General features: G+C 33.2%; 1 protein-coding gene across 1 annotated transcript; it reads right to left on the bottom strand.

Moving 5' to 3' along the window:
- Positions 1 to 2,056: 2,056 nt before the first annotated feature.
- LOC136978734 (uncharacterized) lies at positions 2,057 to 11,993 on the bottom strand. The gene is made up of 4 exons (XM_067274530.1): positions 11,669 to 11,993; positions 9,619 to 9,786; positions 5,705 to 5,946; positions 2,057 to 5,637 (listed from the first exon to the last, which is right to left on the bottom strand). Exons 1-4 carry the CDS (start codon positions 11,808 to 11,810, stop codon positions 2,998 to 3,000), a joined length of 3,192 nt encoding a protein of 1,063 aa, XP_067130631.1. The 5' UTR covers positions 11,811 to 11,993; the 3' UTR covers positions 2,057 to 2,997.
- Between the last annotated feature and the right edge of the window lie 731 nt (positions 11,994 to 12,724).

Below are 12,724 nucleotides of genomic sequence, written 5' to 3' on the forward strand. Positions count from 1 at the left end.
AAGGCGAGGATGTATGGTCTCTATTGGGTAGCATTACCAGAGTCCGAGCACTTAACTCGGGTTCGAGCTTGTAAGTCCAAACATCTCAGTGATTACTGGGTGCCAGACCAGGCCTATGATTAAGACATAGTCTTTTTGTACTCTATAGTGCCATTTGGCGGAGCAGAGACAATTTACTCAGAGTGTGTTATATGTTATATGAGGACCAATCTCGAGAAATTCTTAGGAATTTTTCGACCCGTCCGAATTTGATCCCGAGTCCCCCAGAGCGGTAGGTTGCCACCTTAACCGCTCGGCCATCCGGCCTGGCTACTAATAATATTTACTACATATTATATAAACTGTAGACAAAATGTATGCATGTTTAGTTTCATAACAAATACATAATAATAGATTTAAAAAACTTCAAAATTGTGTTTTCGCTTTTTCGTATGTAAATCGGTCAATCACTTTTTCCCAATCAAATTGACAAGCTATTGTTTTTTTCAATTGATATAGTAGTCAGAGCCAAGACGGTGTTGTGACACGCTGCTTCTTAAATAAGTTTTGATTAATTTTAGTTTTTAAAAACTTCGTTCTGCTTTCGTCGCCGGTAAAGTTAAAAAAAAATGAGGCATGCAGCAATAATGTCTGAGAAGCTACTTAAGACTGCGGTGTGAATTAAAAGTAGTTCGGCAACTTGGCGTATAGAAGTAATTTCTTTTACCTGAGTATAAAAACGCATTTTAAATCGAAGCAGTTGAGGTCCAAAACTAGGCGAAATGTCAGAGGGATATGCGGATTGTAACAATTCTGATCCTTCCAGAATATTTTTATCAGATGACGCGACAAGATATGCAGGTGATAAACGCTTGAAAAGTGTACATAATTGTAGAACGGAATCAAATCGAATAGTGAATTGATTGATTATTAAATTCAAAAAAACTTTTACGAATGTTTTTACAAGTTTTTATTTCGCCCTTTCTAACTTGGCGCCCTCGTGATTCGTGCGCCTGGAGCAGTTTGCTCCAACTGCTCCACGGTAGCTACGCCTCTGGATGTATGGTATAAAATTGTCTTGCGGTAAACAGTGATTTCCAAATGTTGTACACTTACTCTCGTTCCTGAAATTCCTTTGTGTAACAAGATTTTTCAATTATGAATTATGAATGCCCCTGGAGAATGGATGCAACGTAAACTTGTATGTAGATTATACGGGAAAAGTCATCTGCATTCACCCGAAGACCAGAGAAGCTCACTGCTGGAGCCGACCGGAAGTTGAGGAGAAAGATCATCTCCGATACTTTGCCATCTAAATATTCACGGGCCAGTTGCAGCTTCTTCAACTGGGTCCAGCAGAGCATAACTTCGTAAAGTTTCAAATCACAGTAAAGATGACGTATATATTTTGTATCTAAGGAAAATAATGTGCTTAAAGCAGTAAAGTCGAAATTTACTTTTAAGAATTCAAATAATGAGCAAAAATCAAACTAAAATTTTGAATTTTAATTGTTCATAAAATACAATTGACATTTATACATACATCACTTTTACATTTATCACTTTTAAATGTCTGTATTTTGTTGATTGAATGAAAAATATTTTAGTTCTTGCATTATTTTTTACTTTCTTAAAAAAATTCCCAAATTTTTATTTCAAAGTCTTTGACATATTGTGCTCTATGCTATTGCCAAAGTATGGGGGGCATCAAAAAAATTATCGTGATTCTAATATACACATCCAAAGAGCTCAAGGAAGCACGATTATTGGACATGGAAACAAATATAAAATGTAGAAAGATATTTTTTTATTTGGATGTACAATTTTAATACAGGTTTTGTACGGTATACAAGATTTTCGACCGGGATACTTCAGAGGTCACGCGAAATGTGGCGATGAGCAACACCATAACGCTTTTTACGTGTATAATCAAAAATAATTGTATATTCATATGTAATTACAAAGGTATTAAATAATTAATGCTTTTAATCATTTTATTGGAAATACAGTATATAGTTTAAACTAATTGCACTGTACAATACATATTAAAGTATGTAAAGAAGTAAGGATGTAGCAAGTTGGGGCACCACTATTAGAAAAAAGGTTGAAAAGTACTGGTATACGGTAAATATTGATCGAATCGTAACAATCTGAATAATCATATTATTATGTATATTACCTCTCAATTCGTTATCTTCTTTAGAAGCATGAATGATCCATTGTATCCAGGAAGATTTTTGTATTTCGATATCGAATGAACACTTTTTATTCACAATTTAATCTCAACTATCACAAAACTTTGTTCTTGTATGCAGAAAATATTCAAACAAAAAATATTTTTGTACATTTTATATTTGTTTTCGATGCCAATCGTTTGCTTCTTTTCTTGCTTATGTTTTTTGGATTTTTTTTTAATATAAAAGGACTTTCAAGTTTTTCTCATTGCTCACTCGTGTTGATCATCTTATCATGGATTAGGATCGTCAATAATTGAAAAAATTGAAACAGTCCTTAGAATCAGTGGAAAGTTGAAAACTTTGTGTAACAAACTTGATCCTAGAAATTAGAAATTTTATGTGTATCATATTTGGACTTTGATATTTTAAAAAATTTCAGTCTATTTACAATGATTATACTGGCCGAAGAATTTCAACTGGGAAATAGACATCCTCTTCTATAATGCAATTCTTTCTTGAAGCTAACATATATATAATTAGTACATATATAGTGATATTCGTTTTGATATTTTTCTGTAACCATGCTTTGAACTGAAACTATCACTTCAAAGATTTTATTTTAGCAAACTGATTTTTCTTCTTTTAAACATTAGTGCTATGAAAGTAAGTCAGCAATCGTAAAAGAGTCTAAAGAGGAATTAACTTTCAAGAAGCCTTTTAGGCTCAATACAAAATAGCATATAATCATTTCGATTAATTGCTATTATTGAATAAATAATCAATGAAATTCAAAAATCTAATTTTAGATTTATGCTCTTTATCTTAAGAAAAGAAAATGAAGCTAAGAATCACTAATATTTTGCCAAAAACATTTTAATCGGTTAATTCGATTGCCTTCAGTTCTTCGAGGTAGCTTATCAGGAAATTTTTCTTTTGCTTCTAATCTTTTTTCCCAATATTGTTTCTTAATTTGTACTAAATCTTTAAATTGCAGTTCTTCCTCCTCGGAGTCATTCTTGATATTTTCAACCTCCGAGATATTTTCTGTAGAATCAAAAGATTCTTTTTTCGATAATTTTTCTTTCGTTTCGCCAATCATAAATGTTTCAGTCACAGGAATATTCTCTAAACATTCTTTTATTGTTGACGTAGTTTCATTATTACGTGCACAATTTTCAAGTAAATTTTGATCGGATTTTGCATAATTCTGATCTCGTGGTTTCAATTCTGTTAAGTCATTAAAGTCGTCATCGTTTTTCATTTCGTGTTCTTCAAAAGTAGTAGAAAATATTTCAAATGTTATTGGTTGATGTTTGAAAATTTTACAATTTTTGATTTCATTTATATTTTCTGAAGGAAAACGATCGTCATTAACATTAATATCTAAACATTCAAAATGCCGTCCAAATCTTTTACTATGTTCTATAGAAGAACAGTCTTTCAAAATTGTTTCTTTATTTCTTTTTCTAACAACAAACGAATCGTTTTGAATTTCATCTACAAACATTTCGGGGTTTTTGGATACAGATTTATTTGATTGATTAAAAATAGGAGAAGAAAGATCGATTAAGTGTGATACTTCCGCTGATTTCCGATCGATAAAGGTTGATTCTTCCGATGGTTTCCGATCGATTAAGTTTGATTCTTTCGAGAGTTTCTGATCAATTAAATTTGATTCTTCCGAAGGTTTCCGATCGATTAAGTTTGATTCTTCCGAAGGTTTCCGATCGATTAAGTTTGATTCTTCCGAAGGTTTCCGATCGATTAAGTTTGATTCTTCCGATGGTTTCCGATCGATTAAGTTTGATTCTTTCGAGAGTTTCTGATCAATTAAATTTGATTCTTCCGATGGTTTCCGATCGATTAAGTTTGATTCTTCCGAGAGTTTCTGATCAGTTAAATTTGATTCTTCCGATGGTTTCCGATCGATTAAGTTTGATTCTTTCGAGAGTTTCTGATCAATTAAATTTGATTCTTCCGAAGGTTTCCGATCGATTAAGTTTGATTCTTCCGAAGGTTTCCGATCGATTAAGTTTGATTCTTCCGAAGGTTTCCGATCAATCGCACTATCCATTTTTTCTTCTTTGAGATTGTCTAAATCACGTTGTTTTTTAAGAGCAATTAAAGATTTAATGTCGCAATTGAATATTTCTAGAGAATCGAATTTGCCCAAATTCAATTGAGAAGAAAAAATTTCTTTTTTTGTTTTATTATTTTGCTCGAATTTTGGATGATTGAAATTATCTGAATCTTTTTGTTTCCGAGTATCTATAATATCATCAGACTCGTCAGCAAAACATTGTAAATTTGACTGAAATGTATCCTTATGTAAATTTGAATTCTCATCTGACGTTTTTTCTGAATCTACAAAAAAATTATCATTTTGTATTTGACTTTCAATAATAGACATATCACATATGGATGGCTTTAGTGTATCCCTTACATTTTCATTCAAATGTTCTCTCTCTTCAGTACGACAATCGAAATCTATTGGTGTCGATCGATGAGTATTATTTAACAATTTACTTCCAAATTCTTTTGGGGTTGATCCAGATTGCACTTTTATAAAATTCGAATTATCGGTGATCGGAGCTTGTGGATCTCCATCAAACTTGTGTTTGAAATCGAAATTAATATCCGTCTGAATATTTACATCATCATTTAAATTTTTTACTGTTTTTCTATTCGAAGAGTTATCATTATTATCTTCTTTACCAAACTTAAAATTTCTGATTGTTTTAGTTAATTTCTCCGGACTACTGTCTTCTATAACAATTTCTTTGCCATCGATCATTACAAAATGACGTAAAATACGACGTTTTCTAACCGATCCTAAATTTACATTTGAATGCATTTCTTTTTTATTTATACACTTGCATCTTCTCGTTAATAAATCATCTTCAGTTTCTGCTCTGTGAAGAGGCTTATGGACCAAGTTTTTGCGAGGTGTTAAAGATCCTATGTTCTTTGCATCATCGACTGATATGGTGTAAGGACTTCCCATGATGTGCTGTCCTTGCCAGATAATACTAAGTTTGTGTTCCCCTTTCACTAAAGGTGTATAGCCGACAACAATCTTTTTAGGTTGAATAATATATTCAAAAGGAATTTTCCTTTTAGTCGCTTCTTTATTCTGTTCCATAGGCACTCTTCTTTTTGGAGATCTGTTGGTGATTCTTTCGCTGCAAAGGGTATTATTTGGTCCCCGGATTTCGATAACTATATTCATGGTGCAACCTGTCTGTAAGAAAATGCTGAATCTGGCCTTTCTCCCTTTAACTGCCAACATCAAGCCCATTCCTTTTGCTACACAGTCTTGTTTTGGTCCAATAACAGTTACCGCATTTAATTTGATCACGGGTCTCTGAATTACCGATTTCAATCGAAGTTTGGCCGATGCGAGTTTTAATTGCGAAACCAAACAAATCAATTTACGTTCTGTCGTAAAATCGCAATTAAGAAAATCGTCGACACTCATACTCTGAATAAATGTATAAAATTTTATTACATGTATTGGATAGAAATACGAATATTATTAAAATTCTTACCGGTTTAATTCCTATGTTATTTTCAATTAAATGTAGAGCCAGACTCAAGTTGGAAGCTGCCTGCTCTTCATGAAGGAGGTCGTATCTAGGACACGAACCTTCGATTATTCCTTCAATTAAAGCGCAGAGAATTACACCATCTTTCCAGGAATCAGTAAAATCTGTAGGCTTTTTACCATGAGAGATTTTACTAGATACCCATTCTAATAAACGGCGTTTCTCCTTAGCATCTACTGTAAATCCTAAAATTGAGAAACCATCATTAATTATCAATCACGTATCTAAATATTCCAGTTAAATTTGATAAAATAGGGGAACCCGGGGCGGAATGGGAAAGACGATTTACATATGAAAGAGAGGTGAGGGGAGTGGTTCGCTCAATCCTACACGCAGACTGCGACAACACGTCAGTGTGAATACTTGGTTACAGAGATTCGCTATGTCGTTGACCAATATAACCTCTCGTCGTGATTTTTTGATGAAATTACAAGTGTATCAACATTAAAACAATGTAAGTATATGGTATATTTTATAATTTAACCAAATTTATATAGTCTAGTTTATTAAAGGTTTGTTTGTATTTTTAGAATGAAATAACGCGAAAAGTAATCATAAACTTTTTCTCTCCTTGATTTTTAGAAGCATGTGCTTTGGGGTACAACGGGTGGGGTACAATGGGTGGGACACAATGGGATGGTACCCCGTTCTTCCTCGTATACACACACACTATACGAGCAGTATTTATATATTGATCAGCTCGCAGTTCAGAATGCTTATATTGTAAAATACATTTTTATAGCTTTTCTTTTGTTATAGATGGTCCGAACGTACAAAAGAAAAACTGACAGACAATGTTGGCAGACAGAGTCGATGGAACGTGCTGTAAATGCGGCGATTTCTGGGGAAATGGGATATCAAAGAGCGGCCCTTGTTTTTTCTGTACCATAGAGCACTTTAGAAAGATATATGAAAAAGAAACAAGATAACCCTAACACTATGATTGACAAAAAAGCAGGAAAGTTCCATACGATTTTTACAGTAGACCAAGGACAGGAAATTAAATCATACCTGTTGGATATGTGAAAAAGGCTTTTCGGTGTAACAATCAAAGAACTTCGACGATTGGCTTATCAATTAGCTGAAAAAAATAACATTACCAATGAATTTAACAAAGATTTGGCGATAGCAGGAGAAGACTGGGCAGCCAATTTTATGAAACGCCATCCGGAACTGAAGCTACATCAGGAGCTCGAGAAACGGAGTTCAACAGTCTCCGTTTCAGTTTTTTGGTTTGCTGACTGAAGTCGTTGATGAGCATCATATAACTGCAGAGAGAATCTACAACTGTGATGAAACAGATATCACCGTAAATCCCAAGCAGTTATCAAAAGTAATTGCAGTTAAAGGACAACGGCAAGTTGGAGCTCTAACTTTAGCAGAGAGAGGCACAACAATCACTGCTGAGATTTCTTTTTCAACTGGTGGCGTCTATATGCCACCAATGCTAATATTTCTGCGTAAGAGGAAACAAAAGGAATTTGAAGTTAGTTTACCTCCTGGGGGGTCGGCTGAAGTTTCCGATTCCAGCTGGATGACTGCCGAGATTTTTGAAAAATGGTTTTTAAAATTTATTGAGTTTTCTAAACCAACAAAAGAAAACCCGGTTATGCTACTTTTACATGGGCATGCATTTCATACAAAAAATCTGAGAGTCATTGATTTGGCTGGAACCAACGGCTTTATAATACTATGCTTCTCCCCGCATTGCTCCCATTGCATACAGCCTTTGGATGTAACCTTCATGAAGCCTTTGAATTTCTATTATGATGACGAAGCTAGAAAATGGCTAAGATCGAACCCGGGAAAAATGATAACGCTGTTCGAAATCTCGAAATTGTTTGGACAGGCTTTTTTAAATATTGAAAGTATGCGAACTGCTATAAACGGATTCGAAAAAACTGGTATTTGGCCAGTAAATCCCAATATTTTTACAGACGCTGATTTCTTGCCTTCTTTCACGACTGTCATTGAATTACAAAATGCGCCAGCAAATGATTCCTCGAGCATTTCAAACCAACCAGTCCTTCGAACACCTAAAAAGAACATTCCAAGAGAATACGATAATTCTGGTGAAACGTCCCCATTTCTTTTAGATCACATCGAGGCTACTGCTCTCCATGATGTCACAAAATTAACTACTCAAAATTCTTCCGATGCTTGTACAGCTTCCCACCCCAGTTGCTCGTGGATGCCTGATAGTCCTAAAAGAGTAGAAACATCGTTCAAACTTTGCTCTCCCAAAGATATAACAGCGAGGTTGAGGTTTCAACGCGAAAACGTGTACGTCGGACGTTCGGCGTCGCTTTCCTGTAAGCCTATAAGTTTGGCAATGGCGTTTGGAATGTCGACATGATTCCACTGACTTTCCAAACGCCATTGCCAAACTTCTAGGCTTACAGGAAAGCGGCACTGAACGTCTGACGTACACGTTTTCGCGTTTAAAACTTCGGCCTCAACCTCGCTAATACCTGCACCAAGAGTGAAATCAGGAGAAAAAAGAATTACTAGAAACAGAGGAAAAATTGCAATTTTAACAAAATCTCCTTATAAAGCTGAATTGTTTCCTCAAGAAAGGAAACGGTATGTGCAATTGTGACATCGTAGAAGAAGAGGATCCATTCCACGTTTTATTCACTTGCCCTAAGTGCACCTCCTACCGCGGAAATCTGCGTAACGTAGTACAAGCGGAAGGTCATCATTGGCCCTGCAACTTCAGTGTCCTCCTCTCCTCAACACGGATCTTCCATGGATTAAAAAACTCCTGTAAGCATCTTCCATTAATGAACTTTTACAATGGACGCAGAACGATAACCTAGTTGTCGGACTTTTTACTGCTTACATTATAAGGGCTAGCCCCTTTGTGTCCTCCTCCAATCTGCCCCCGCTTATCAATCCTGTTTTTTAGTGGGCGGACATCTGTTTTTTATTGTACAACTGTTACTTTTCAGAGCGTACTCTTCTCTGTCTACTACACGCTTATTTGTACTGCTCGCACCACTCTTTATTTTCAGGATCCCATCCAATTGGTTCCTGCGTATCGCTCTACTGTTCTCTTCTTTCCCTCCCCTTTTCTCCCCCCACCCATTCCCTTGTCCCATCCTTCTCTCACCCTCTCTATCACCCCCTTTCTTATTGGCAACACCCCTGGGTACGCCATTTCTTTCGCACACTATCACTATAAAACTGAATTACAGCAAGCCGTAGAAAAGATCGAGAAAGCAAAATTAGAGAAAAATAAAACTGCAATTAAAAGATAACAAGAAAAATTATAGAATTATGAGTAAAAATAAAGATGAACATAAAGGAAAGGTAAAAGGAAAAGGTAAAGGGGGAAAACAAAGTCTAGTAAAAAAGAAGAACAAGGAGACGATTACTCGGAAGGAGAAGATACGACTTGCCTTTACTGCACCGAGGCTTACTCACAGTCGATTGAGGGTTGGTGTTCACGTGTCGCATGCAAAAAAAGGGGGGCTCATATGTCTTGTGCGAGTTTTGACAGCGACGATGACGATTCCCTGCTGGTTTGCGAGTTTTGTAAGCAACAAGACTAATATTTTTCTTCTAATATTTGAGCAGTAATCTCATACCCCATTTTGCCCCGAGTGCGGGGCGGAACGGGATGTAGGCAAGCTTTTTTTACTGATTTATTTTTCATACAAAATTATTGATTTTTTAAAATCGAATTTAAATAATTATGTGCCAAATATAATAAAGGATATAATGTAATATTTTTGTTATTTTTCTTTTATTGTTGACATAATTTTAACTTCTTCGTTAGCTACCCCATTCCGCCCGGGTTCCCCTAATAAACTTAATTTGACTTTGAATCAAAAAATATATTTTAAAAATCTTACTAGTTTTTATAGCGCACATCATCATCAGCAATTTGTTCCATAATTCTTTCCACGAAGTTGGTTTTGAAAGGTTTCTGAGAAATACGATCAGTTGTTGAAACCAGATCCAGAATGAAGTTACTTTAAACATCAAAAGATCTCGATTTTTCAGCAAAAAACCGGTGAAATCTGTAAATATATCAATAATACCAAAAGTGATTATTAATCAGTGTTGATTGAAAAATCACCCTATAACCTTACTGCTTAAGGAAGGATGTGAAACGTCATCCCTCTCATTTTCCTGTTTAAGGTTTACGTAAACTAACGATTTCTTTTTAAAAAACAATAACGCAAGCTTAACGTCGGAATATCAAACTTTTAGTACGTTACAATAAAAGTTAATTTCGAATCTTAATCAAAATAAGGGAACTGTTTAGAATATAAGTTACTTATAAAATTGTTTTATGCGCATTGTTTATAAGGTATATGTTTCATATACTTGTACATCTAGGTTATAGCTTCTGTTCTACTATATATAACTCAACAAAACGAGGAAAATATAACACTTTTTCGTTTTTTATTTATTTATTAGGCTATTATTCTTAAATATTTCTGTTTTAATGGGAAAAAATCTTGTTACTTTATTGAATTATAAATATTTTTGATATCCAACTGCTACGAGTATATTAATAATAAATCTATTACATGAACAGGATGTGCATATTATTATTATTATATGTACAAACGTATGGTATCATTTCAAAATTACATGTATAAAACATCACTTCGACTTTTTTTTTTTTCTAGATTAAAACATTATTATCAAGAAAACATTCCTAATATAAAAAAGAAAAATAAAAATATAAAATAGTGTATTGGCTAAACTTGAAATTCTTGTTTAATTATTATTATTTTGCAATATTTTTTTCTTTAATGTCTTGAAGTAATAATTTAGATGATTATTCAATACTTCAATTTTGTTAGTCATTCTGTTATACAACAATCTTTTCGTATATTTCGTGGCTAATTTAATTTTTTAAATACTTATTTTCATCTAGTTTTATATCAAGTTTTTTAAAAAAACTTAAAGTTAAATTCTTTTATAATTATAAATAAACATTTTATGCCGTTTTATTGGCGTACAAATGTATTTATTCTAACTAGTGCGCCTTTATTTTATCCAGATGTCTGTGTAAAGTGAAGACAACACGTTTTTGTTTCGTCGAATACCGACATTTAGAATAACACAAATAAATAATTCGCTATTGCACATTAAATAACTCGAGATAAAATAAATATTATCGCAAAATTTCCCTAAAAAATAATATAAACCGCACGCAAAACTGGAAATAATACAGCAGTAAGGTAACGGAATAGATTGCAATCATTATACTGTACATCCATTGATTTTTGCATTTTATATTACTGCTACGCATTCGAGTGTATCAGAAATGCGAATTTTAATAGCAAGTTAGTAGTAAATTATTAAACTCGAATCGGTAAAATTAGGTCTTCCACTTCTAGAATTTAACTTTCTAACCCGACTCAAATTTGCTCAAAACAACTATAAGATTACACGCTATCTTTTATATCATTAAACGGGTTATATTTAACGTTTTGTAATAATTTCTTTAAGATATTTTAGCATAATTTTTACGATAATAACAAATATCCGCTAATCTGATATTCAAATTTTATTATCTCCCGAAGGAAATGTTAAAATTCAACTAACTCTAACATCTTTAAATAGGCCAGGCCAGTACTATTAAAATGGCAACGACTTTAAGTGTAATTTATATTTGAAAGAACTGAAATCAAAGGGTTTGAAGAACCGAACATCGACGTGCATTTTGTTTTATCAGTCAAGGTTTTGACACGGTAAACATCTATCTGGAAGTACTAAAGTTGATTTTGCCACGTTTTATAGTTATTAAAACGTATTTAAAGTTTGATTATTTATAAAATATATTGGACGAAAAGGCAAAATTTTCGATTTAATTTTCGTTGAATGGATTTATAAGGTTGTAATTCGATCGGATATAAAAAAAAATTATTAACGTTAGCGACTTACCTTGAAGTTTATCTAGCGAGTTTCTCCTTTTGCTGGTCATGTCCGCTTCTACGGTATATAAAACACGTTTTGCTGTTGTAATTTTCCTCCTGTAAAACCCGAAGAAACCTTGAAAACGATGAAAACTTAATCCAATTAACATAGTGGCTTACTAGTGAGATTATTCTTTTGAAGATGACGTTAATCCACCAGTTAATCCATTCTCGAATTAAAAAATAAATATATATAAATACTTCATTCGTAATGGGATAAAATCAATCAAATAGTTTTTCTAAATTAATTTAAGCGTCTTTCGATTGATTACGTTTCTAAAAATTATTTCCGAGATACTAAATTAAATTTCTAGGATCCTTTTTTTTTCCTTTTTAAATTTATTTCATAAAAATAATATTTCTTATTCTCCACAGATGACGCTGTCATCAACTCTAACGAGTTTGTATCAATTACGACTCATCGGAGAGAAAGTCGAATGGAAGCTTCGTTTACAAAAAAAAAGGGAAAAAAGGAAAAAAAGGGGGAGAAAAAAAGCTCGAAAATCCATAAAAAATAAATAAGAAAGAAATCGTAAAAAATTCTGCATTCATTTAAACACATGAACAGTTGTGACAGGTAATCTAGAACGGAGAATTGTATTTATTCAATATAAATACATTGAAAAAGCAAAACGTGTGCAGATTATTTTGAGAATAAAGCATATAGATTTCGAAGAATGCATAAAATATCAGAATTTTGAGGTTTTTCTTTGTCTAAATATTTATGGAAAGTAACGAATGATATTTCAAAACTCCAACTATCCTGTTTATAAGAATTTGTACCGTCGATAATTTCGTCTGAAATAATATTTTGATACGAATTGCACAATTTCGAGGAATTTCTGAATTAAAAGACATTTCTAATAGAATAGGAAACGTGGAAAATGTTATAACCCGTGCGACTTTTTTTTAAAAATTTTTATTAATTATATAATTGCTTGAAATGTTGCATATTTCTTAAGAGAAGAAGATGTAATCAGAGAATTGATTTTTATACTCGACGAGGGGGAAAAAAAATAAAAGA

The sequence above is a fragment of the Centruroides vittatus genome, unplaced genomic scaffold (assembly GCF_030686945.1).
Source record: "Centruroides vittatus isolate TY-2023 unplaced genomic scaffold, ASM3068694v2 contig_549, whole genome shotgun sequence".
NCBI lineage: Eukaryota > Metazoa > Arthropoda > Arachnida > Scorpiones > Buthidae > Centruroides > Centruroides vittatus.